The 26,523-nt window shown below is 41.5% G+C and overlaps 2 protein-coding genes across 5 annotated transcripts in view; one reads left to right on the top strand and one right to left on the bottom strand.

Annotated features, from left to right (window-relative positions):
• Nucleotides 1–9,302, bottom strand: part of LOC131138340 (transcriptional regulator ATRX-like) — a 30,298-nt gene extending 20,996 nt beyond the window's left edge. For 2 of the 3 annotated variants that reach the window (XM_058087173.1, XM_058087172.1), the window contains exons 1-9: nt 9,129–9,302; nt 6,469–6,560; nt 6,322–6,377; nt 6,053–6,081; nt 5,831–5,952; nt 4,877–4,993; nt 4,680–4,789; nt 3,720–3,787; nt 1,906–3,614 (exon numbers count right to left, since the gene is read on the bottom strand). In XM_058087173.1, coding sequence (XP_057943156.1) covers nt 1,906–3,614; nt 3,720–3,787; nt 4,680–4,789; nt 4,877–4,993; nt 5,831–5,952; nt 6,053–6,081; nt 6,322–6,377; nt 6,469–6,560; nt 9,129–9,136 — 2,311 coding nt within the window. In that variant the 5' untranslated portion in view covers nt 9,137–9,302. The remainder of the gene's footprint in view (nt 1–1,905; nt 3,615–3,719; nt 3,788–4,679; nt 4,790–4,876; nt 4,994–5,830; nt 5,953–6,052; nt 6,082–6,321; nt 6,378–6,468; nt 6,561–9,128) is intronic. The other variant, XM_058087174.1, reaches the window with a different exon arrangement.
• A 1,000-nt stretch (nt 9,303–10,302) lies between these two features.
• Nucleotides 10,303–25,287, top strand: pls3 (plastin 3 (T isoform)). 2 transcript variants are annotated; one of them, XM_058086481.1, is made up of 17 exons: nt 10,303–10,502; nt 10,596–10,828; nt 15,886–15,991; nt 16,082–16,233; nt 18,067–18,196; nt 18,495–18,627; nt 18,775–18,856; nt 18,922–19,087; nt 19,154–19,296; nt 21,066–21,161; nt 21,251–21,446; nt 21,530–21,608; nt 21,727–21,844; nt 21,919–22,049; nt 22,880–23,003; nt 23,097–23,221; nt 24,309–25,287. In XM_058086481.1, exons 2-17 carry the CDS (start codon nt 10,601–10,603, stop codon nt 24,439–24,441), a joined length of 2,142 nt encoding a protein of 713 aa, XP_057942464.1. In that variant the 5' UTR covers nt 10,303–10,502; nt 10,596–10,600; the 3' UTR covers nt 24,442–25,287. The 2 variants fall into 2 exon arrangements, with proteins under 2 accessions (XP_057942464.1, XP_057942465.1); XM_058086482.1 differs by having other exon boundaries at nt 10,304–10,502; nt 10,596–10,783.
• Nucleotides 25,288–26,523: the final 1,236 nt, after the last annotated feature.

The raw sequence follows: 26,523 nt of genomic DNA, 5'->3' as shown, positions 1-26,523 counted from the left end.
ACAGCTGCAAATAAGTATTTGAACACCTGAGAAAATGAATGTTAATATTTGGTACAGTAGCCTTTGTTTGCTATTACAGAGGTCAAACGTTTCCTGTAGTTTTTCACCAGGTTTGCACACACTGCAGGAGGGATCTTGGCCCACTCCTCCACACAGATCTTCTCTAGATCAGTCAGGTTTCTGGGCTGTCGCTGAGAAACACGGAGTTTGAGCTCCCTCCAAAGATTTTCGATTGGGTTCAGGTCTGGAGACTGGCTGGGCCATGCTAGAACCTTGATATGCTTCTTACGGAGCCACTCCTTGGTTTTCCTGGCTGTGTGCTTCGGGTCGTTGTCGTGTTGGAAGACCCAGCCACGACCCATCTTCAATGCTCTGACAGAGGGAAGGAGGTTGTTCCCCAAAATCTCACAATACACGGCCCCAGTCATCCTCTCTTTAATGCAGTGCACTCGTCCTGTCCCATGTGCAGAAAAACACCCCCAAAGCATGATGCTACCACCCCCATGCTTCACAGTAGGGATGGTGTTCTTCGGATTGTACTCTTCATTCTTCTTCCTCCAAACACGCTTATTGGAATTATGACCAAAAAGTTCTATTTTGGTCTCATCTGACCATAAAACTTTCTCCCATGACTCCTCTGTATCATCCAAATGGTCATATGCAAACTTAAGACGGGCCTTGACATGTGCTGGTTTAAGCAGGGGAACCTTTCGTGCCATGCATGATTTCACATCATGACGTCTTAGTGTATTACCTACAGTAACCTTGGAAACGGTGGTCCCAGCTCTTTTCAGGTCATTGACCAAGTCCTGTCGTGTAGTTCTGGGCTGATTCCTCACCTTTCTTAGAATCATTGAGACCCCACGAGGTGATATCTTGCATGGGGCTCCACTCCGATTGAGATTGACCGTCATGTTTAGCTTCTTCCATTTTCTAATGATAGCTCCAACAGTGGACCTTTTTTCACCAAGCTGCTTGGTAATTGCTCCGTAGCCCTTTCCAGCCTTGTGGAGGTGTACAATTTTGTCTCTGGTGTCTTTGGACAGCTCTTTGGTCTTCGCCATGTTACAAGTTAAAGTCTTACTGATTGTATGGGGTGGACAGGTGTCTTTATGCAGCTAACGACCTCAAACAGGTGCATCTGATTCAGGATGATACATGGAGTGCAGGTGGACTTCTAATGGGCAGACTAACAGGTCTTTCAGGGTCAGAATTCTAGATGATACACAGGTGTTCAAATACTTATTTGCAGCTGTATCACACAAATAAATTGTTAAAAAATCATGCATTGTGATTTCTGGATTTTTCTTTTTAGTTTATCTCTCTCACAGTGGACATGCACCTACGATGAAAATTTCAGACCCCTCCATGATTTCTAAGTGGGAGAAATAGCAAAATAGCAGGGTGTTCAAATACTTATTTTCTTCACTGTACATATATATATACACACACACACACATTTTATATATCTATATATATATATATATATATATATACACATATACACCCTGCAGTTGAACATTTCAATGTTAAGTCACACTGACAGACATGACCATTATACTGGACAGCCACGACAGGGTGGCTTGTGGATGAGGGAAAGTGCAGTCAGCAATGTGGCACGAGATCGGGAGCTTGGTGATCTTACTTACAGGTAAATTATTTTGTTGGACTTGCTGGCTTGTTGTGTTCATTTCGCCTATTCGGCCTCCCGGTATGTTCTTTATGCTATTTTGTAGCTGAATAATGTGTATTAACGTGTTGTGTTAACATATAATTTGACATACTTTGGAGCGACTTAGAGACCAGAAAATAAGGTAGTAGTTTTAAGCCATTTTTGTTACTGTGTTACCCAAATGACACCACTTTTGCAAGTTGGAAACTAGCCATTAACTTTCTCAGACTCACCAGATGATTGATGGAAGGCTGCTGGTCCCAGTAACGCTATAGATTCTGTGATAGGTTTCATCTTCTGATCGTCCCCATCACTCCCGGAATCATCGTCGTCACTCGATGACGACGTCGTCTCTATCACTTCCTGGCGAGAACGGGTCTTTGGCTTCCTGGTCGGCGCCATCCCCTGTTTCCTAGCCAACCCTTCAGTTTCACCCTTTCCAAGGTGAGTCTTGCCAATAGACCTGAGGGTTTTCAGGTGCTGCATTTTATCGCACGAGTCTTGCTCATCACTAGAGGAATCAGTCCCCCTTTCCCGGCGAGCCTTAGCAATGGAGTCAGAATCGGGCGACCGGTCCAGCAGCTTACGTTTGCGACGAAGCCTCTCCGGTGATATCGGGGTGTTCTTTGTGAGCCAGAAAAGACACTTCTTGGCCACCTTGGTAGACGCTTGACCACCATCTTCATCACTCTGGTGTTCATCAGAGCTTTGAGTCATGGCTGCTCGCTCAAGAAGCACAGAAGGGATTTCATCTGAGTCCGAGTCGTCTCTCGCCTGGTTTAGGCTTTGTTCTTCAGTGGTTTGGGCAGCAGCTGAGCTATGGGGTTCCTCTTGGTCTGAGTCACTCTCGCTGTCTGCTGTGGAGTGAGAGGTTTTACCCTTGACATCGCTGGGACGACGCAAAGGCGTTGTCTTCACACGAGGAGAACGTCGATTTCCAAGTTCTTCTTCTATGTGGAGTGACGTGCTTGGGTGGTCTTTACTCGTTTTGCCATCGACGACCATCTCTTCACTTCCGGATGCATCTTTTCCTTTAAACTTGTCTTCCTTAGTGTCTTCTGGCCCTTCTGGAGCATCTGAGCAGGCCTCCTGGTCCACAGGCATCGGCGTAAGTTGGACCACTAACTTTTTTGTCATGTTGACACCACTTCTAGGAGATGCTGGCTCCATTGTCTCCGAAGGAGAGTCCACATGCTCATTTGTGCTTCTCCCATCAGTGGTGATTTTACAGTCTGAATCGTCCTCTTCCACATATTCTTCAGACAGCTTTGGCAAGTTATTCAAGCATACGTCACTGGTGATCTCCGCCTCTGCTTCAGTTGCAGGTGGGGTCTCAAAATTATCGCTGAGCAACTTTTCCCATGAGCTGGAGATGTCCATGTCGCTAAATTCTTCTTTCAGGTTTTCCTCTAGTGCAGCAAGACACTTTCGCAAGGCTTTCACCACTGTCACAAAAGACTTCAAATAGAGACTTCGAACACCTTCAGCTTGTTTCGTCTTTGTCACAGTGTTCATGAACTGAATGAAATTTGTGTTCACGTTGTTTGTAGAGTCCACTAAATATTTGACCTTTGTGGTCATCTCCTTGGAGACCTGTAGGGTGTTATAGTTGAACACGACACTAGCATCCATGCCCGTGTGTTCCCATTTAGCTAAGGGAATGATCTGAGGTAGCGGCAACATGCCATACAGTTCAGATTTCCCCGGTTCTGTGCGGTTCCTCTTGCGGTGCTGTTGCCACAGCTGCTCCATGCTCTCCAGCACGCTGTCGCACGCCACCACAAGGCCAAAAAGGGGCTCCGGGTTACAGACATAGCAGTACCACTTGCTCTCTAAGATGCCAGAAAGCTCCTTTCGCCCCAAATTTCTCAGAATGCATTTCTTGCAGAAGGCATTACTGCAGAAATCACAGCAGATTAGGTTGCCCCCTTCTGCACACCAACTGCATGAGAGAAAAAAAACAGACAACAATGGAGGTTCAATTACAGTAGAATACTCTAACATTATACTCAAACATATTTTTTTTAAAAGAAGATTTTAATCTCACCGGCACTGTTCATCCATTCCATCTGAATCCTTGCTGATGTCATCACTTGAGTAATATTTGTAGCAGGACTGTCAAAAACAAAAAATAACTGAAGAATTAGAGTGGATTCTAAATAAGAAATACACTTGAAATTCCATATATACAGTCATGGAAAAAACGATTAGGCCGCTTTGTTGCTTCAGTTTCTTGCTCATTTAATAATAATAATAATACATTTTATTTGTATAGCGCTTTTCAAAATACTCAAAGACACTTTACAGAAGAATGGAGTTGAATAAAAGCAAGTAGAGTAGAAGACACACCAAAATACAACAATTCATTCGTTAATACACAGTTAAAACATGAGTAAAAGCGGGGCGGGATTTCATAAATCCTGGCACAACTAAAGGTACCTTTATTATTATACAAAAATTACATTTACATTTTTTTAGCAGTACAGTGCTATACTATTGATGTAAATTATTGATAAATTGATGTGATTTTGGTTATTATCAAGAAAACCATGGAAGTTGATAGATATCAGCACTTAAATTAAACTCTTATGAGCTATTTTTGTCATCATTATTATTTTTTCCTGGTCATGAAAACCGACATTAAAAAAAAGCTGCATAGAACACGTGTTCATTTCAACACAGAGATATGTCATGTTACACATATTGGTATCAGCTGATATCAGTATCGAAAGTTGGACAATATCAACATATCGGTTTTCGTTTATGGAATATTTTTCACTGCATATTGCAGTATTTGTTTTATTTTGCACAAACAGTGAAATGCATCCAGTGGCATGACAGTAAAAGAAGCATATTGTCTTCATCCTTTACATTGAGAAAAGAGCTGCTGCTGCCAATATCAGTATCAGTAATCAAGTGCTGAACAATATCATTATATTGGATATTGATGAGAAAGCCAACATTCAGCATCTCTACAGAGAATGCATTTCTGACAACACAGGCTTACCTTGCAAATAAGTACTTTTAGAACTGGGTGGCGATAAAGAGAATCTCTCTGGAAGTGGTTCACTTGGCGACCACAAGCAGTGCAACTGACAATTCCCAGATGTTCACCTCCTGCGAAAGCAAACCACTGTTAGCTACAAAGATGTGATCAGAATAAATGGCTTCCGCTGTGAACAAATTAACCAGACATTGACTGACCTCCACGTCTCCTTGAAAATTCTTTCCGCAAAACGTTACTTTTGCGACTGCGAAACTCTGGACCTCTGAAGTCATCTCTTCCGTTATCTACGGGTTCAGGTTTGACCAGAACGGTGCCTAGACAAAGTATAGCAATTTCATCATTACAGTTTACATACAATATCTCAATTACAGTCAACCTCGGTTTTCGAACACCCCAGTTTTGTAGGACTCAGTTTCATCATACTGTTTGGGTTATTGTACAATGTTGCGTGTAACCTACTGTTGTATTTTCGCCCTTGGCACGTTGAATATTGTGGTATTAATTAACTCATTCGATCCCATTTTTCAAAAGCTGTCCCTCTCGGTACCATCTGTATTGGGATGATTTTTACTGATTTTTCAAGGCACACAGAATATTGTGTTCTAGGACTATATATACATGGTATGTACCAAAATAAAGATTAGACTCATCTTTCATCAGAAAAAAAACATTTCCATTCTTTAACATAAGTAGAGAAGATACACTTCAAGCATAACTTTCACTTTGACACAAATGGAGCCATATATATTCAGCCAAAATGTGTATACATTGATGCCACAACAAATACAATACCAACTACGTTAGTTAGCGTGCACGTTAAAATTTCCCTTCAATGCGTAACCTTCTCGCAACACAGCGAGATGCCTTTTCACTTCCTGGTTGCTGCAGAGTGCCCTTTTGCAGGGCAAAGATGCAGGCCAAGGTTTTATAAAATGCACTTCTGCCACTTTGTGGCTGTTTTTTCGCCTTAAACCTGCATCAAAAGTATTCTCTCCGATTGTGGAGTTGCATCATCACCTGTTTGTCTCTCTCATGCAAAGAAAAACCTAAAGGACGTATAAATACGTCTTTGGGAATGAAATAAAAATTGTCTCGGACGTTTGATTTTACATGGAGCAGCTCAGACAACAGTGGTGGAAATGGAAGACTACCTTTAGGCAAGCAAGTGATATCAGGGTGACCGTTTGCACTGAACGGGAAATCCACATTGTCGCTATCATTTGAGTCACCCGATTCATCCAGTCCAGAGTGCTTTGTCACAACAGATGGTTTTCTGAAATCACATTGAGACAAAAAAAAAATAACAGCCTTATAATTCTGCTGTCCTCTCATGAGTAATTTGTGTATATATTTTAAAATAAATGCCAGCTCACCTTTTGGAGCATTTAGTGTCTGCAGCTGCCTGCAAAGAATGAAAATGTCGCTTTTACTTCACAATCATACAGTAACAATTGCTGTTGTGCTATCTATCTCCTTCGTGCAGTGCTTCAAAAATAGTGGGGCAGGGTCCCCCCTGGGGGTTACGTGGGCAGAAGAGAGTACTTTCAGAGAGTATCTGCCAACATGTACAAATTGATCATACTCAACATGCAATTTGACTCTTGAACACAACTGATCGTTTGTGTAACAGCAAAGCAGGTACCTCCATTGTAGCATGACGAGCTGAATTTCCCAATGAACCATTCCTGTTTGTCACATCTATGAATGAACAACACAAGGCAACAAAGATGTTGGACAAATGTTAAAATTGGTTACATGACATAGATACAAGATTTGTTTGTACCATTACCATCAGCTGAGCCGTTGCTGTCCTCAGGAGTGGAATGGGCCAAGTACTCGTGCAGTTTGTTGACCAGTACATTCAGTTTACTGGTCGAAGAGCTATAGGCAACAGAGAACAGTGTGGTAGTCATGGTTACTATCCATCCATTCTAAATACTAGAATCCCAAACTAGAAGAAGGGATTCCTAAACAAAGGACATGCGAGGAAAGGAATGAAACAATAGAAAGGAATCCCAATTCTATGTTTCTGACAGATGTAACAAAAAAGGAAATCATCGACATTGTCAAAAATTGTAAAGCAAAAACATCAACTGATTGTAATGGAAGCGAAATGGACACTATAAAAACGGTAGTTAACGAGATCGTAGAACCGCTGATGTACATCAGCAATTTATCTTTTCAGACCGGTTTCCCCAAGAAATTAAAACAGCAAAGGTTGTTCCAATTTTTAAAAATGGTGATAAACACCAATTTACAAACTATCGGCCATTCTACTCACTACCACAATTCTCCAAAATTATTGAGAAGCTATTCAACAACAGGCTGGATAAATTTATTAACGCAAACAAATTACTATCAGAAAGTCAGTATGGATACAGAGCTAATATTTCTACCTCCATGCCACTGATTAAAATTACGGAGGAAATCACTAACGTTATATATCAGAGGATGATGATGCAGTCGCAGTATTCATGGATCTGACAAAAGTCTTTGATACAATCAATCATGACATCCTAATAACTAAATAAGAAAGGTACGGAATAAGAGGATTAGTTCTGAACTGGGTCAAAAGCTACTTAGCTGACAGGAAGCAATACGTACAGCTAGGAGAATACACATCTGCAAGTTCATTTATTACGTGCGGAGTTCCCCAGGGGTCAATACTGGGGCCAAAACTGTTCAACTTGTACATCAATGATATCTCCAAAGTTACGAAAGACTTAAAGCTGGTATTATTTGCGGATGATACCACTGCTTTTTGTTCTGGAGGGAGTACAGACAAAATCATTAGAAAGGTCAGAGATGAAATGATCACACTAAAAAGATGGTTTGATGATAATAGATTGTCCTTGAACCTAAGTAAAACTAAAATCATGCTGTTTGGTAACAGCAGAAAGGACACGCGCCAGCAAATACAAATAGACGGTGTGGGCATTGAAAGGGTGAACGAAAATAAATTTCTGGGGATCACAATAGATGAAAATATGAGCTGGAATCCTCATATTACAAATATACAACATAAGGTGGCCAGAAATATTTCAGTACTGAACAAAGCAAAATTTGTCACTCCACACTCTTTATTGCTCTCTGGTTCTACCATATCTTACTTATTGTGTGGAAATACAGGGTAATAACTATAAAAGCAATCTTCACTCGCTAAATGTGCTGCAAAAAAGGTCAGTAAGGACAATTCATAATGCCACCTACAGAGAACATACTAACTCCTTATTTCTAAAATCACAAATACTTCAACTTGCTGATATAGTTCATCTTCAAACAGCTAAAATAATGCATAAGGCTAAAAACAACCAATTACCTAAAAATGTCATCCAATACTTCTCTACAAGAGAGGAGAAATATGATCTCAGGGAAGAACTACATTTGAAACACTTGTATGCTAGGACTACGTTAAAAAGCCATAGCATTTCAGTATGTGGAATCAAACTATGGAATGGATTGAGTAAGGACCTCAAACAATGCACAACGATGAGCCAATTCAAGAAACAATACAAGCAGTTGATGTTTGCTAAATACAAGGATGAAGAGTCTTGAACCAGTCATGATGTGCTATATATATCACTATATTGACACTTACTATGGTACCCAGTATGTCATTGGATGGTCATATCACCTCATATTAAAATAATAATAAATAATGTACAAGGTGCATGATTAAAAAAACAAAAAAAATTAAACTGTATTATGGAAAGCAGGAAGTGAACAAATCTAACAGTTACTGATTGTAAAAGTACCAGATGGAGGGCTAGGATTTAATAAGCTTTGCTTCTTCCTACTCCTTTTGGACATGTGGAACTGTGAACTGATTATAGGATGCACTCAAATGTAATCTGATGCATGTTCAAATGAAATAAAACCATTACCAAATAAAGAGTAAACAGATTATTGCTTCACAAAATATTCAGTTTGACTACTACAATGTTCCTGTGAAATTCTGGCTATTTGAATTTCTGGCTATTTGAATTTAACAGGGTAGCTTTTTCCAGACGGGTGCACTATGAATACATACAAAAGTAAATGTAGTCTATTTTAATACATACACATTTTATCAATCTCATATCTACTCGAGACCAACGAATAGACAAATATGGTACATTTAGTTAGTAGTTATGTTGAATGCAAGTATAAAAACATCTGGTTGTTACTGTGTGGATAGCTAAGCGACGGTAGCGTTTGCTTAGTTTCTTACGGATGGAAACGAGGTTTAAACAGCGCAATGAAAACAATGTTCTGTGAAAATGTCTGAAATTGGGTCATAGTTTTAATGAGCTACTAACTCCAATTAGATTGTCATTGTCCCGAAACGATAACGGCTTGAGAACTGACCACTCGCTCATGCAGCTAACCTAGCATGTTGCTAAGTTAGCTATTTGTCAATGTTGCTAGCGGTGTGCTAGCGGTGAACGGCACTTGTTTTCTAATGTTTACCTTAGCATCGCTGCGACATTTAGGAGATCCTGTTATATCCTTATGTTATAACCATACCAAATAAATGGCATAACTGTGCTTAATTTAAGCGTAGCATCATGCAACAAAATGGAAAATTCACTGGGCTGCACTTTCTTCTTTTTACAATGGGTTTGAGTCCAATTGCTGAACACTGCCACCTGCTGGGTAGGAGTAATACTAAATGCTGTGCTGTCCCCCTTTTTATGTCAGAACAAAATCGCGTAACTGTGAGTAAAGAAAGTCAGCAGTGAGCAGGAAAGGCCACAAAATATGCTCCATAATAACTGATTTGGGGGTGATGTCATAGTAACAGCAAATTCTGCATGAAGATGCTGATTTATTTTATTTTTGCACTTTGATTCATGAAGGTGTAGCATCACTCGCTTTTAGTCTAAGTACATTTTTAATCAGTTACTACTTAGTTTCACTTTTCAGACCTGTACTTTTACAGCTGCACTTTGGTCAAACTTCATCAAGTACTTTCACTTACGTACAACATTTAGGACTCTTTTGACCTATGCTATTGATTACATTATTGCATATTATATAAATACATACAGTGTATTATTTTGTTTAGTTGCGTGCAACTGTGACATACATAATACAATAAAAAATAATTATGCTGATTACCAAAATCACATGAAATCATCATTTGAAAGTCACGAAGTTGCTGAAATGTTGTAAGTGCAGACATCTCCTTAAGAAACCAGGATAAAAGTCAGCTGTTTCACCTGTTACGCTAATGAAAGATGATGACTAAATGGACATGGAAAGTTGTAATAGAATTGCTTGAGGTAAACAATATGTTATAACACATTTATTGCAAATGTTAATGCAAAATCAGTGGAGGGGGCTTATGAAACTTGACTGATTTCCAGGTGGCAACAGGAGTGGCTCATCACTCCACCAGGAAGACAGAAATGGAACGTGACAATACGCTTAAGGAAACTAAATATGTTAGCTACAATTTAGTAGATTTTGTGTCTCCAAGTGGGTTTTAATTTGGGGGAAATGGCTATTGAACCACACGATCACTCCAAACTGCTTGTGTGTATGTGTTTGTGCCACAACAACAGTGTTTGTGTGACTTTCACATTAAAACAGGGGAAATATACAGTAGGTTGGTTGACGCAACTGAAAGGCTCGTTTTCAGTTGTAAAGGCTCCTTTGGTGACGTGACATGAAAGAGGAAAGTGTGTGACGTCGACTTTAAAGAGTAAGAGTATAAAGAAAAGTTAAAAGAGACTTTTGAAAGCGGTATTTAAGGGCAGTGCAACGAAATCACAACTGTATTCGCGATCCGGTGTGTGTTCCTGCTGAAGAGCGCTCGATAAACGTTTCCAGGCGTAAAGGGTAGGAGCGATTTCAGGTGACATTTAGCATCGTTAAAGTGGTGATAATTAACTTAGCATGGCGGTTTTTGTTGTTGTTTTTTGTTGTTGATAGAAATCATGTCTGCGGAGAGAAGGCTGAAAAACCTGTGGCCACAGCATCCTCCATTCAACAGTCCAATGGCAGGCGGCGACGCCACGTCAGGGCGGACCCAGCAGTCCGACTCCGGACTACTTTTGACTCGACGTGGAGTAGACAACACGGAGAGCTGGACGCTGTCTGGAATTTCAGGCGCACCGAGAGTGAGTAGCCTACCCGTTTCCTGTCAACTTCTTCACCAGCCAGAGGTGTGTGCTCTTGAATTAACGCCTTTTACGCTTAGCATTCTACACTTAAGAAGGCTGCATTAGCAAGCGCAAACAATGATAGTTTCCTGTCTCTTAAACGGCTAGCTGCCTAGCTTTAGCCCCCTTTTTTACTGCATCCTTTTCATTTAACATTCTAACAAGCAGTTGTCTAAGAAACCTTACAAATGCATACGTCAGCTTTGTCGTTTGTTGTCACTCATCCATTATGCAATGATCATCACTCCACTTTAAAGGACAACATTTTGACGTTCAAGCTCACAGCTCCTCCACATGTTTTAAGTGTGAAACTTGACGTTTCGGTCATCGGAAGACAGATGTATGTTGTCGTATAATTCTGGCATTATCCCAGTAAATGATTGACTGAAAACATGTGCCTTTCCCTTTGCTTTAGGTCATATCATATCCCGTCATTGACATTGGTCCGAATTGTTCATAAATATGGTGAAATGTGTGTAGCACTTTGCTTCCTTTTAGGTGCAAACTTCACCCAGTTAAGTGGTTTACCAGGTGCGGCCCGTTTTTAGAAAATGCTAGAAGTCCAGTGGTGTCAGAGAACGCCACATTTTCTTCAAATTATTGGCATCGGGACGCAGAGGATTAGTCATAAGTGGAAAAAAGTGCTTCCATTTTAGGGGAATAAAATGGCTGATTATATATGGCATGTATGTTTCTAGTTATTTCTCTTGACCACGTGAGCGCCTCTCTTGTTTTAAATGCAGACATGACTCGTTGAATGTTATCTGTCTAAAGACAAACCTGAATGTCTAGCGAGGAAAAGAGGGCGTGACTTGCCCCGCCCCTCACACGCTCTTACTCGTGTGCCAGCGAACAGGTTGGTCCACTTTCTGTGCCGTCAGGGTTTTAAACAGGTGCATTCACTTGTCGCTCTGCAGAGAGATGAGAATGACCTCATGCTTCTACTTTTACCTACTTTTCTGTGTGGGTGTGTAGTGAGGGGAAAGTAAAACAGCTGTCCATTGGGGTAGCTAGGGCTTCACATAGTTTGACTTTTGTGCTGATAACCTATTTGGTAATGGTCGGTAATGGTTTTATTTCATTTGAACATGCATCAGATTACAATTGAGTGCATCACATAATCAGTTCACAGTTCCACATGTCCAAAAGGAGTAGGAAGAAGCAAAGCTTATTAAATCCTACCCGTCCATCTGGTACTTACAATCAGTAATTGTTACATTTGTTCACTTCCTGCTTTCCTAATATAGTTAATTATGTTTTTGGTCACGTACCAAAGTACGAGGTGATACGACCATACACTGACATAATGGGTACCATAGTAAGTGTCAATATAGTGATATGTACAACACATCATGACTGGTTCAAGACTCTTCGTCCTTGTATTTAGCAAACATCAACTGCTTGTATTGTTTCTTGAATTGGCTCATCGTTGTGCATTGTTTGAGTTCCTTACTCAATCCATTACATAGTTTCATTTCCATTTTTCATCCATTCCACATACTGAAATGCTATGGCTTTTTAACGGAGTCCTAGCATATAAGTGTTTCAAATTTAAACAAAACTTACAAATTTATGTTTTTATTTATTGGCCATTATTGGGCGTTGTCTGTCCAAGCAAAGAGGTCAGAAGACGTTACAATGTTCATAACTTGTTTAATGAAGTTTGACAAGATGAGGCCTCATAGTGGTTTTCTTCAGTACATTTTAAATGACCTGTAGGCGTGTTGGCTTACCTCTGTTTTGTTTTTGCATTCATTCATTTTCATGTCAATGCTGGAGCCTATCCCAGCTGTCTTCGGGCGAGAGGCGGGGTACATCCTGGACTGGTCGCCAGCCAATCACAGGGCACATATAGACAAACAACCATTCACACTCACATTCATACCTATGGACAATTTGGAGTCGCCAATAAACCTAGCATGTTTTTGGAATGTGGGAGGAAGCCGGAGTATCCGAAGAAAACCCCCACATGCAAACTCCACACAGAGAGACCCGAGCGGGGAAATCGAACCCTGTGTGCTAACCACTCGGCAATACATCATCGGCTAATTTTGCCCAGTAATTGTGATTAAGGAAGATGTTAATGTGAGATATTTTTATGATACCCTTATTTTGGTTACACCATTAGACCAAGACGCGCAAACTCTGCTCTTAGCCGTTTCAAACTCAAGAGCTCAAAGCGGTAAAACACAACACCGTGTCGCCCAGTCTGAGTCGCACACACAGCCCTTTGGCATTTTGAGATGTTTAGTTAAGGAGGGGGCGAGTTAGCGATTGGGATGAGATCCTGCCATGTTTGAGTGTTCCGCCAAGAAAATCCAATTCACATTATTTCACTTTACTTTTAGTTGTTATTGGCCAATTCCACGATTCTGTCCACGGTTCTGTGGAAATCATACCTGTGGCTGAAAAAAAGGCTGCTTAGCAAACTTGATAACCTGTCCTGTGACATTCCAAAGTAAAGGCAGGGGAACATCAACGCACCTACATCCTTCAATTGGCTTCAATAGGGTCTTTCGCAAAGCTGTTCAAGTAGTAAAAGGGGTGGGGGCGTTGATTTGAATATGGCCATTAATAGTATAACAGCTTTTACTCTTTCAGGTCTTAAATGATGCCAAACATTATAATTGACATCACAGCATCTTCCTTACGTCAGTATGGTCGGGCTTATCCTATCCACGTAAAAAGGAAGTGGGATTGCATACCACACACCCATAAGCCCGTGAGTCAGTTCCACTCACATCTGCAGGCGATTGTCAAAGAGTTAAAATGTCTGTACAAACCGTGTTGGGTGTGTGTGCGTATGAACTTAACCACACATGGGAAGGGTGCCCAGTCTATTTGTGTGCCTCACACACAGGTCCTACGTAATCCTGTGGATGAAGCACAGGCAGGACCGGGTGTGCCGGCACACTCCCCTAAAACGCAAGCATCTCGCAACATGGCTTTAAATGGAACGATACAGCCATCTAAGGCAGTTTTAGGTGACGTCGATGCAGCGTGTCGTCAGGGCGAGATCCAGTTACAAACGTGAGCAAAAAAAAACCAACAAACGCTGTACACGGGTGAAGCTAGTCCAGTTCCTCTTGTTGTGCCAGCACGTGATCTCATATGGCTTGACAAGAGTGATGCACACTGTCAGAAAATAAGGAACAGTAGCTAATGTAAGGCCAATTAAATATTTAGTCAAAAAGTAGTACATTTAAGATAATCACCCAGGTAACAGGCTATAATCATCGTTATGTTTGTATACTGTATGGTTTATCAGTGGGAGGGATTCCTCTGCAACCACTGAGGTGCCCCCCCCCCCAACATTCGCCAAATCAGTCCAGCTGTTCGAAACGCCAACTGTTTTGAGATCCCGACTCTCATTTATGGCCACGGTTGGCTCAGGCGATTACAAAACCTCTTTTCTTCTCCGAGACCAGCAACACGCCTCACATTTGTCCGCCGCCATCTGTGGCCTCACTCCATGTACTTAACCCCTCTTCTGTTTTCACTCGGCCTCTGTCGAGGGTGTGTGACAAGGGCCGGCAAATGAGGTAATGTGTGTCGGCCCTTATTGTGGCTGCAGCAGCCGTATTTCACATCCTTCTGGAGAGGTTAAATATAGCAACCAGCACTTGGTTATTTTCCTAATGGTTCTCAGTTTCTTCTTGCCCAGATTTAGTAGCATTTTACAGAAGAAAAACATTCTGTTCTCTGATCCATGGAGTAGCATTTAAGTCTGTGTCTAACCTTCTATCGTTGATTTTACAGTGCATGAAATCAGACTTGTTTTGCTAATCTCTGAGACCACATGGCTGCTGTTCAGTCATCATTCATTACAGCCGTTAATGGTTTTGGCTGGTGGAAGAGGAAGTGTATTTATATAGTCTATTGTTTTGCCTGAGTGAATGTATGGCCAAAAGAGAAGCTGACACCCTGCAAAGCAAACTCCTCTACTTTGCTTATCAGTAACAATCAGGTGAATTTGATCCCATGCTTACATGAGCGTTTCACCTTGTCTATACTCTGTTACTGAAAAACCAGAAATAGCTTTGCTTGGGATTTCTGACTAAGACACCCTGAAACTCACTAGTCTGGATTTCAAATCAGGAAACGGGAACACTTTTTTTCTGTCTGGAAAATCTGAGATTCTTACTGCAGTTTCAGCTTCATCTTTGTTTTGGGAACACTCGTGTTCTAGAGGAATGCCACCACACCGGTTTGGCCTTGAGGCAGCACACCCTCCTTGCCTCTCAGAGCGAAGCCCGATGAGCACAAGGCCCAATACATTCCTTGGCACCAACAGTCAGGAAAGAGCTACTCTGAGGAATTCCTCATTTTTGGGGCATTGGGGTATGCGTATGTTTGGGAACACAGTGTTTGTGCAAGCAAAAAAAGTTTAAAGGGGACCTATTATGCTTTGTCCACTTTTCTGACCTATAAATATAGTTAAAATGTTGTAGTTGTGTGTTAAACAATGCCAAAGTTTCAGATAATGAGGTTTGCACATTTGGAGGTGAGCCCTGAAAGAAGTTTGGGATGCCTCAAAATGCTCTGTTTGAAAAGGCGTGGTAAAAGCGTTCCTTTGTGACGTCACAAAGGGACAGACTTCCTTTTATGGTTCATAGTTAGGAAGCACTTTTGGGCGTGTGACCAATCACAGCGGAGTGGTCATGCCCAGAAGTGGGCCGTGAGTGGAGTAAATTAAAACAGAGCGTTTTGGCAGGAATAGGTGCAGATTCTGTGCGGGTTATTGTGTGTAGCTGCTCTATAAGAGACCACAACTCAATACAAAGGGTCGAAAATGAGCATAATAGGTCCCTTTAAAGAAGATTGGCTGGCGTTATTTATATTGAAGCGAGTCTATCCATGGTGTCAATTTCAAGCTTACAACATTTGGGAAGTGTGCCGTGGGGGATAAAAGTAAAACATGCAGTTTTAAGTTTGTCACAAATTAGCAAGTGCTTGAACAATAATTGAATGGCTTTTAACAAAATGGTGTGTTTGGATGTAACAGGAAACTACTTTGTTGTTAAAGATGCGCTCTCACGATTCCCTTTTCTGTCTTGCAGTCCCAACTTTCTCTGACTGACCCTCCTCAGGTCAATCACAGAAACATGTCTGGAAAGGTATCAAAAGAGGAATTGGAGGAAATGCGAGAGACCTTTGGGAAGATTGGTGAGTAGATAAAATCCAAAGTCCAAACAAAACAACTCCTGGTTGCACCTCCACGTCTTGTATTTAATGCTGCTTCATGTGTCCCTTTAGATCTGGACAATGACGGCTACATCAACGATTATGAGCTCAATGAGCTCCTTAGAACGGCAGGCTATCCCCAGCCAGGATACATGGTCCGAGAGATTATCCACAAACTTGATTGTAACAGAGATCATCAGATCAGCTTTGAAGAGTTCTTGTCGGTAAGTGAAGTGGAGCTCAGAGCGCCTTGTACCATCTAGCTGGACAAGTGCTCTTTGTTTGCCCCCCACCCCCCCATGCCTAAAAACATCTCACCCTCTTGAGTGGCACTGTGAAAAGCCTCCACACACTCAGGAAATGAGGACGTGAAGTCAGCAGAGTGGTGTTTTTTTGTTCTAGTATTAAATTTCAGTGGCGATGCAGGACCACAGAAGGAGACTAAGTTCCATCACTTAAAGGGATGGTTCAGATTTTTTTGACCTGAAGTTGTATGACATGCCCACTTGGTCGGTGATGACATAGTTCAATATGCTTTCAAAGGGCTAATACATTTGCATCACAAAAATGCATATAAAAAAAAATCAGACCCCACAAATCTCAGCCTTATTTTCTGTGTCATATGAATGTGCGCTATTAGCTGTCCCTGCTGTGTATGTGATGCAAATGGCTGCAAAGGTATTTATACTTGAGATTAATTTTAAAAAATGTGCCAAAAACCCACACACTTTATAATGCTTGATTTGTGTTGTTGCGGAGAAGAAATGTATTTAAATTCATGGCAACATTATTTGTGAACAAAGTTGAAAATAGGTCAGTAGATTAGGAGCTCAGCTCACATCGTTGCCATGTAGATGCATAGCAAGCATCAAACATGTTCAGTACAAAGATGGACGGCCTTTGAAAAAATGGCTGAGATTGAATGAGAGTCATTGTTTGGCAGTGAGAAGAAGTTGTTACACATCAAGTTTTGCTTGGTCAATATCAAGATGGCCGACACCGGGAGCAATTAATGTCCGGTAGTCATGCTTTTTCAATCAGCCCCTCCCGTCTGGTACATTCAACTTTATGCACTTTTAAAATATCTTTATTTAACGGAGCATGTTACACACAGTATTGTAACACCTGTGGCCATGCTAGCTCATTGGCTTGGTGTCACGTCTGGTTGTTGTCGACCCCACCTCAAAGAAGAATTGTGTGAAATCAGAGTAAAAATGCTCCATACATGCACATGTGGAAATGGTTCAAACATAGAAAATGCTATTACTTGCTAGATGCTAGCATGCTAACTTTTAGCATTTAAACTAACAACTTTTGTTTGTCTGCTGGAGTGGGAGGGGCCGCATCCGGCACTGGCGAGCTTGCTGCTAAACACAATCATGTAGCGACATTACCCAACTACAACCACATCATGACAGGGTTGTTGCTGTTACCCCCACGGCAGGTTGAGATGTCAGGTCACTGATGGTGTAGTCCTAGTTGAAGTTTATACTATATATAAGTGTCACATGACAACACACCAACAAGAGAATAGAACTTGTCGAATCAGCATCCTCTGATGCGACTCACATGTGCTGCTTTAGTGATTGGTATATGGTGAATGCACAGTCAGATGAGCGGAATCGTTTGAATAACATTGTTGGCCCACCGGGTGTTTGGACAAGTTAGTCAGCGCTGAGTGTGTGTGTGTCTTTTCTTAGCATCTATTTGAAGAGTGTGGTTCCGCTTGATGACTTGTTTGTGCTGACACTAATTCCCCGAGATGTGTCATGGAGTCATGACCACATGTGGTGCCTCATGTTCTTTGGGAGTCATATTGTCACTCCAGCCATGACATGACGCTACTGTGTATGCAGACTGACCTTGTTTCTGGTTTAATAGGACAGATGAGAAACAAATAAAACAATGGATTGGTAAGTATTAGTAGGTGCTAACATGGAAAGGAATTGTAGCAGCTCATTGAGTCAGTCAGTGGATTCATTTTCTTCCACAGTGATGTTCCCCCTTCAAAAGTGTTCCTGTCTTGAGTAGGAATTGTCTCTTTGGTATTGTTTCAGATTGTCCAGGAGCTGAAGGGCAGTGAAATAGCAAAAACCTTTCGCAAGGTCATCAACAAAAAAGAAGGCATCACTGCCATTGGAGGAACGTCAGAGTTGTCGAGTGAAGGAACACAACACTCCTTCTCTGGTAAGAAAGCCAATGCTGACCTCATTTGTATTATGGTTCCTCTCTCTCGCTCTGTGTTACATGTTACTGCATATATAGGGGTGTCAGTTTCAAGAGAACACAGCATCCAGAATCCAATCAGACTGAACTATGGCACTGCTACTACAAATGTTGTAAATGTAATATGGAAGTGGAAGTGCGCTAGGCATTTTGTTCTTGCGAACCCAATCTCATGCATCTTCTCATCTCGTGATACCCCTACTGCATAATATTGTTCAGCCCGTAATGATGTAACTGACTGACAACTGCACCCTCACAGAGGAGGAGCGATTTGCTTTCACAAACTGGATCAACACCGCCCTGGAAAAAGATCCCGACTGCCAACATGTCCTGCCCATGGAGCCATCCACGGGTTCTCTGTTCACGTCTGTAGCAGACGGTATCTTACTCTGGTGAGAGTTCCTCTTTTCTATTCCCCTCTCTGACACAATGTGGCTTCTTCATAAATGTCAAACCATGGCGTCACGTTTTCACATGGCGAGTTATAACTGAGTAATTTTAATGTTGCTTTTCCAATTCATTTTTTTATGGACATGCAGCAAAATGATCAACCAGTCAGTGCCAGACACCATTGATGAGAGAACCATAAACAAGAAGAAGCTGACAGCGTTCACAATACAGGTCAGTGGAGTCAGCCTTTCCTTGTCAGCGTACTGTACCTATATTGTATTGTACCTCCCTTTCAGGAGAATCTCAATTTGGCGCTGAACTCTGCTTCAGCCATCGGCTGCCATGTTGTGAACATTGGCGCTTTAGATCTGAGAGCCGGCAAGCCCCATCTGGTGCTGGGTCTGTTGTGGCAGATCATCAAGATCGGTTTGTTTGCCGACATCGAGCTCAGCAGAAATGAAGGTAAAGGTCACGGTCACTTGGTGACGCAGTCAATTGTCAGGTTACTCACCCGGCCGTTTTCAACAGCGCTGGCAGCACTGCTGAGAGAGGGTGAAACATTGGAGGACTTGATGAAGTTGTCTCCAGAAGAGCTGCTGCTCCGCTGGGCTAACTTCCACCTGGAGAATGCTGGCTGGCAAAAGATCAACAACTTCAACTCTGACATCAAGGCAGGCCTTAACACACAAACACAGGCATCTTCCTGCGCCGAACAGTGTTTGCACACACAAACATGCAATATCCGCCTGCACTGTTCCCAAAAATAGGATGGAATTGGTTTTGGAGGAGGGCCAAATGAATATGTAACCAAGATTGTGTCAGGAAGGGTGATTATGGACTCGACAGGTGGCATCACTCTTCAGTAGATGCCTGCTTTTTGTTAGGGTGACGTTCAGGGCCACCAGGGAATGGCAGAAACATTGAGATGCCCATAAAATGTCAATTTTCACACGGCTTGCTCCTCCCCCTCCAAACTCGAGCTTGATGTTGCCATTGACCTCTCAGTATAATTGAATGAGAGTATAATTAAACGCCTTTTTAAAGTACAAAATGTGTAGGTCCAAGGTTTGGACACACATAATACAACTCTATGGTCCCAACCCATTACTAATGAACCCTGAAAAGGCACACCTGTGAAATGAAAATCATTTCAGGTGACGACCTCATGAAGCGCTATCAAAAACACATAAAATGTGTGTACATAATGAGTGAAAATTACATAATCCTACGTGTTCATAGTTTTGCATGAAAACAAAATGCATGAAAAGGAGGTTTGTCTTTGTTTCACTTTTGCTTCTCACAGCAACTACGGTGATGAACAAAGTGTAAAACCTCAACACATGACAAGAACATGATAAGTGACTCATAAAGACATAAACATGGAACAATTGTGGGCTTTCTTGACTGTGTATGCTCGATATATTACCTGTGCTATCACGAATATGTATGTAAAGTATTACTGACTTAAGTCGGGAAGTATTACTTACATATTTGTATGATTTGGCAATATTTTGCTGTGGTTTATGTCCAATATTGCACTTAAAAAAGTCGTCACTTTGGCCTGGACTGGCTATGCTGGAGCCTAACCCAGCTGACTCCCGACACCCTGGACTGGTCGCCAGCCAGCGCACATATAGACAGGCATTCACACTCAATAGCCACACACAGGAGAACATGGAAACTCCACACAGAAATGCCCAAGCAGAGATTCAAACCCAGGTCTTCCTGATCTCCTGACTGTGTGGCCAACATGCTAACCACTCAACTACCATGTGGCCTGTTTTCCACATGTAATGATAATGGTTTAATTTCATTTGAACATGCATCAGATTACAATTGAATGCATCACATAATCAGTTCACAGTTCCACATGTCCAAAAGGAGTAGGAAGAAGCAAAGCTTATTAAATCCTACCCATCCATCCACGTAAAAATATAGAAAGTTAACATTTTTGGGTTTACAATTTACAACTGGATTTCCTATAGGAAAAAATAGCATAGGTCAAATAAAAAAAAAATAGCATAGTTGTTTGGACCTTTTGGTCCAAACAATTAAATAATGAAAACTGGGGTACTGCTATATTTCTGGAGGGAAAAAAGAGAATTTTAAACATAAAAAAAAATATTGCTGGGCCGTGAATGCTGAATTGCAAATGTGTGGGGACCCACAACTGTGAATTAAGCAGGGCTTGCATTTGGAACTCATTTGGAGAAGAATAACAAATTTAGTGTTGAAAGATTTTTTTAAACTCACAAAATACATACTACTGTATGTAAAATCACAAAATACATGCGACAATATGCCAAAGGTTTTCTTATGTTCACATCCAAACCATGTTTGCCTTTGTGGGCAAACCTAATAAGAGCATAAACGACATGCATTACTGGGACATGGTGTTGACTGAAAACAACATACTTTTTTTTTTTGTGTTGTTCCCCAGGACTCCAGGGCTTACTTCCACCTCCTGAACCAGATTGCACCAAAAGGCACTGAAGAAGACAAGCCCAAGATAGACATCAACATGTCAGGTTTCAACGTACGTGCAGTAACCACCAATCATCCCCCATCACATGCTAACAGCAACATGTTGTCTCTAATGACGGCTTGTATCTGTGTGCTATGAAGGAGAGGGACGACTTGAAGAGGGCAGAAGCCATGCTGCAGCAGGCCGACAAGCTCGGCTGCCGACAGTTTGTCACCCCGGCCGATGTCGTTAGCGGTAATCCCAAACTCAATCTGGCCTTTGTGGCCAATCTATTCAACAAATATCCAGCTCTGACCAAGCCTGAAAACACGGACATTGACTGGAACATGCTGGAAGGTGAGTTTAACTGAATGACGTGTCAAATATCAGCTGATTTGAAGCTTGTTTTAAATGTCCCTTATCATTCCATTGCTGTCTAGATGAAACACGAGAGGAACGGACATTCCGAAACTGGATGAACTCCCTGGGTGTCAACCCACATGTCAATCATCTGTACTTGTAAGTACCACATAAATGTTGCCCTTGTATTCATGTGCATGGGACACGCTTCCCCAGCTAGTTTTATTGATGAGTGGAATGAAAGTAACTGACTATCCTGTACAATGTTGTCTTCCAGAGACCTACAGGATGCCTTGGTCATCCTGCAGCTCTACGAGAAGATTAAAGTGTACGTTGACTGGAACAACAAAGTCAACAGGCCGCCCTACCCCAAACTGGGGACCAACATGAAGAAGGTAATTAAACGTCATCATAAATAAGACTTTACAAATGTCATCATTTATCTGATCTCAATGTCTTTCTTCACCAGCTGGAGAACTGTAACTACGCTGTGGAACTGGGCAAAGGGGCCAAGTTCTCCCTGGTAGGCATTGGCGGGCAAGACTTGAACGACGGCAACTCGACGCTGACCCTGGCACTGGTGTGGCAGCTAATGAGAAGGTAAAAAAAAAAATGCGCTGCACATTTTTGCTCAACAAGGACTGAAAGGTTGCCACATTGTCTGCAAACTGAGAATGCAAACTGGGAAGCGTGTTCCCATGAGCTCGGCTGCTGCTCGTGTCACAAAGGCTGATTGTTGACATTCTTAGTACTGCTCTGTGTGCAGCAAGCTAGCCTTGAAATAGAAGTAATTTAGTATACATTGTTCTCAGGGATGTCTGATAACAGCCAATGTTGGCATAAGAATGTCATATTGGTTCATATCGGGATTGTTGTTTCCTGCCTATTAAGAGAGTGGCGTGAGATTGATGATGTGCTCCATGCAGCAACAGACTTGCTAGTTCAGAAAGTTAGCGGTGTGGAAGTAAATCATGGCCTTTGGATTGTAAATTTGCAATTAAAGCACTAATTATCGAGGGGGGGTGAAGGCTTTTTCCTTTAACGTTTCTAATCAGTTTCCTTCATGAGTTTCATACTTTGCACTTTACATTGTCCTACACCGATGTTTGTGTCACATACAAATGTGCAGCATTCCAAATGGGACAGCTGACAGCATTATTGACATGGATTCTTATTTGTGAATTTATTGTTCATAGTAGGAGAACATATTATTTTAGTTGACTAATGGTTATGATTTTTATGGCTATGTTGTCAAGACAAGATATTAGTTTGAGGGAGGAGCTTCAATAGCAGTTGTTCCAAATCGGAAATGATTCGGCTAACGACAGCAAAATGGAACATCTCTACTTGTTCTGCGCTTGAGTGTTTGGATGAAGAGTGGTGTGTTTAGTTGATGAGATGAATTAAGTGTTGTTCTTCATGTGTTGCAGGTACACGCTGAATGTACTGGAGGGGCTGGGTGAAGGCCAGAAGGTAAACGATGATGTCATTGTCAAGTGGGTCAACAAAAAATTAGCAGACGCTGGAAAGAGGACCAAGATTTCAAGTTTTAAGGTAACTCTTGTTTTCGATTTTATATAGGGATTTTTTTTTCATGAGAAAGTGACTGCATTGTGTGCATGTGTGTGTGTGTCATGTGATGATCAGGACAAAGAGATCAGCAGCAGCTTGGCTGTGCTCGAGCTGATCGACGCCATCCAGCCCGGCAGCATCAACAACGAGCTGATTAAGACGGGCCACCTCTCTGAAGAGGAGAAGCTGGATAATGCCAAGTACGTTATTTTTAAGAGATGCTGGATATTGGCTTCTTGACTAAGAAAAACGGCAAATACTGCAGTACTTAAGTTGACCAATAGTCAGCTAAAATAACATGTTCTCCGACAAGTAAGACATGTGACTTAAGGGGACCTATTATGCTCATACTTCGACCCTTATGTATTAAGTTGTGGACTTCTGTAGAGCAGCGACACAAATAACCGACAGGGAAAAATCTGCACCTATTCCAGCTGTATTTCCTTGGATTTCCAAAACGGTCTGTTATATTTTATTCCACCCATGGCCCGCCTCCATGCATGCACACTCCCCTGTGATTGGTCACACGCCCAAAATGCTTCCTACCTCCAAACAAAACTCAACTTTCTAATATAGTCGTTATAGGAGTTAAAATAAATTAATAAAGTATTTGGAGAGCTAATGGAAAAGTGCCTGCCCGAGGAGAAGCACTCATTGTCGCACACACTTTGTTCTAAGCACCGCTACTGCCGCGGAGCTCAGAAACTGGATGTGAGCACGTGTGTATGCACAGTGTGTCTGACATTAATGCACCCTTACCCAGCGAGAGCACGCTGCTTCTGGCTTCAACAGTTTGGTGTTTAGTTCACATTCATGTTCACAAAAACATGTGAAAATGAAAATATTTTTCTCTTGCTCCAATAACGTCTGTCTGAGATTGCCTCATAAACATAGAAAAAAGAGCGTGGGGGAGGGCAGAGAGTGTATCGGGCCATGCCCATAAGAAGCCCGCTCCTCTGTGACATCACAAAGACTTCTTTCAGGGCTCACTTCCAAATGCACAAACCTAATTATCGTAAACCTTGGCATCATTTAACACGAGAATATAACATTCTAATTACATTTATAGGTCAGAAAAGTGGAAATAGCATAATAGGTCCCCTTTTAATAAATTCACAAATAAGACATTAAATAATCCTGGCAATGACACAATTTGAAAAGCTGCACATTTCTATGTGGCACAAACATCCTTAAAGTACAAAGTATGAATCTTTGTATCTGAATCCAGTTTTGTCATTTTGGTGCCTGTCTCAAAGCAGTTCTACAATGCCGTCTGTCTGTTCACAGATATGCCATCTCCATGGCGAGGAAAATCGGCGCACGCGTCTATGCCCTCCCCGAGGACCTGGTGGAGGTCAACCCCAAAATGGTGATGACGGTGTTTGCGTGCCTGATGGGTCGAGGCATGAACACAGTCTAAAGAGACTGGCTGTGGTCATTGTGACACTTAATGCCCCCACAAGCCATCAGCTTTTTGAACCCCCCACCCCGTCCCCCGTCCTCTCTGAAAGAATGTTTTGTTTTCTTCTGTTTTGAAAGAAAATTGGAATGGAAAGTGATCAAAATGAATGTGTCTCTGCCGTTTTGGCTGAGCAGAGGTGCTTTTTGAAGGATGTGCTGTTCTGTTATTTAAAATGACATATTGATAAATTTCAAATGGACCTCGTGTAACGACCGTGGACATCTTTCAATAATTGCAGTACTCTTGATATATGTATTATACCTTTTTCTTAAAGCATCTATGCATATTCCAGCTGAAAGGTTTACATGTATTTTTGCTGCCACCGATATGAGTAAATGATACGTTGACTTTTCAATTCAGTACCTTGAATCCAATCAAAGCTACAAGTGACATGAGTTGTTGGTGGTGATGGTTCGTGCATGTGTCATCTACATATCAGTAGTAACAGAAGCCATTAAGGTCCATCAGTAGCGATGACCACTCTGTATATGCTGTGTGTATTTTTCTACTTTTGAGTGTTTTGTGGGACCATTACATGATAATTCTAGTCAGAGCTGGGCTTCTGTTCTTATTCTATTTTGTTATTTCAAATAAGGAGCAGGCTGACTGGACTTTCCGCTGTGCCTTCTTGCCTTAAAGACGACTTGTAGTACTGGAAATATTTTTGCTTTTGCCTTCTTTTGCATTCAACCTTACCAAATATAAACTGCTACTACTAATATGACAACAGCCAAATTGTATTTGGCCTTGTGGCCTTGTCCACTCTGAAGTACTTCACTTGTATCAATAAATAAGTCTTTGAAAGTGTGCTCTTTATTATAACAGCATTCTGGTTGTGGCGTCATGGAATATGTGATGAACAAATGTTGAGATGCTCTTACCAAAGAGAGGTACTATGTTAATAGTTGTATGGATAAGGCCAGGTTTTCTGCTAGTATGTTCAGACTGATTTTCCTCACTGCATATCTGCAAAAACTGACCCCAGCTAAGAGACCCGAGTTCAATTCCACACTCGGCCATCTCTGTATGGTATGAATGTGAGTGAATGGTTGTTTGTCTATATGTGCGCTGTGATTGGCTGGCGGCCGGTCCAGGGTATACCCCGCCTCTCAATTGAAGACACCTGGGATAGGCTCCAGCACTCCCTGCAACCCTCGAGAGGATAAGCGGTAGAAAATGAATGAAAGTTGTGACCCATATTTAAGCCAAGTCAAGCAAATGTTTTTTAATTATATTTTTTAAACAATACAAGCACATTTTAGAACTTAGACATTTTATTAAGGAAATGTGGAACATAACTAATGCATGAATTCAGACCACAATGAAAAAAATAGTGCTTCATTTTACTTAAAACACAAATCAGAGTGGATCCGTGATCTACCTCCTACAAGGATGTGGCCTGCTAACCAAGACACTCCTTTTTCTTCATATTTGTAAGAGAAATGTAATTTTTTTCATTTTGCCGCCACGTTACAAATCTTTGGACATTGTTGTGGGGTCTTTTGTGACCTCTTGGATAAGTCGCCACTGGGTTCTTGGGGTGATTTTGGTTGGCCGACCACTCCTGGGAAGGTTCACCACTATACATATTTTCATCCATTTGTGGATAATGACTCTTACTGTGGTTTGCTGGAGTCCCAAAGCTTTGGAAATGGCTTTAGAACCCTTTCCACACTGGGAGATCTCAATCTCAGTTATGTTTAAACAGGGGGCAATCACTTATTCATAGTTTCATTTAAACGCCGCATTTTCGGTTCAGCTGTGTTGCCATTGCATAATATTGAAATTAATTTGATGATGTGAAATATTTAAAAATGTCAGGAAGGGGACAAACACTGTTCACACCATTGTAGTAGTATTTAATGTAGTGTATTTTACAGGAACCTACAGTAGTACATTGATGCTGGGGAAGCAACAAGTGTCTTCTCTTATATCACATATTTATCCTCTCTGTGACACTGTCTCACATTGTTTTTATTGCCACGACTTCCCCTTTTAACCACTATTTTATTGTTATGAGGCTCGTGGGATGAGACACTT

The sequence above is a fragment of the Doryrhamphus excisus genome, chromosome 11, assembly GCF_030265055.1.
Source record: "Doryrhamphus excisus isolate RoL2022-K1 chromosome 11, RoL_Dexc_1.0, whole genome shotgun sequence".
NCBI lineage: Eukaryota > Metazoa > Chordata > Actinopteri > Syngnathiformes > Syngnathidae > Doryrhamphus > Doryrhamphus excisus.
Note: the sequence above shows the minus strand (reverse complement) of the source record. Positions and strands in the feature narration are given on the sequence as shown.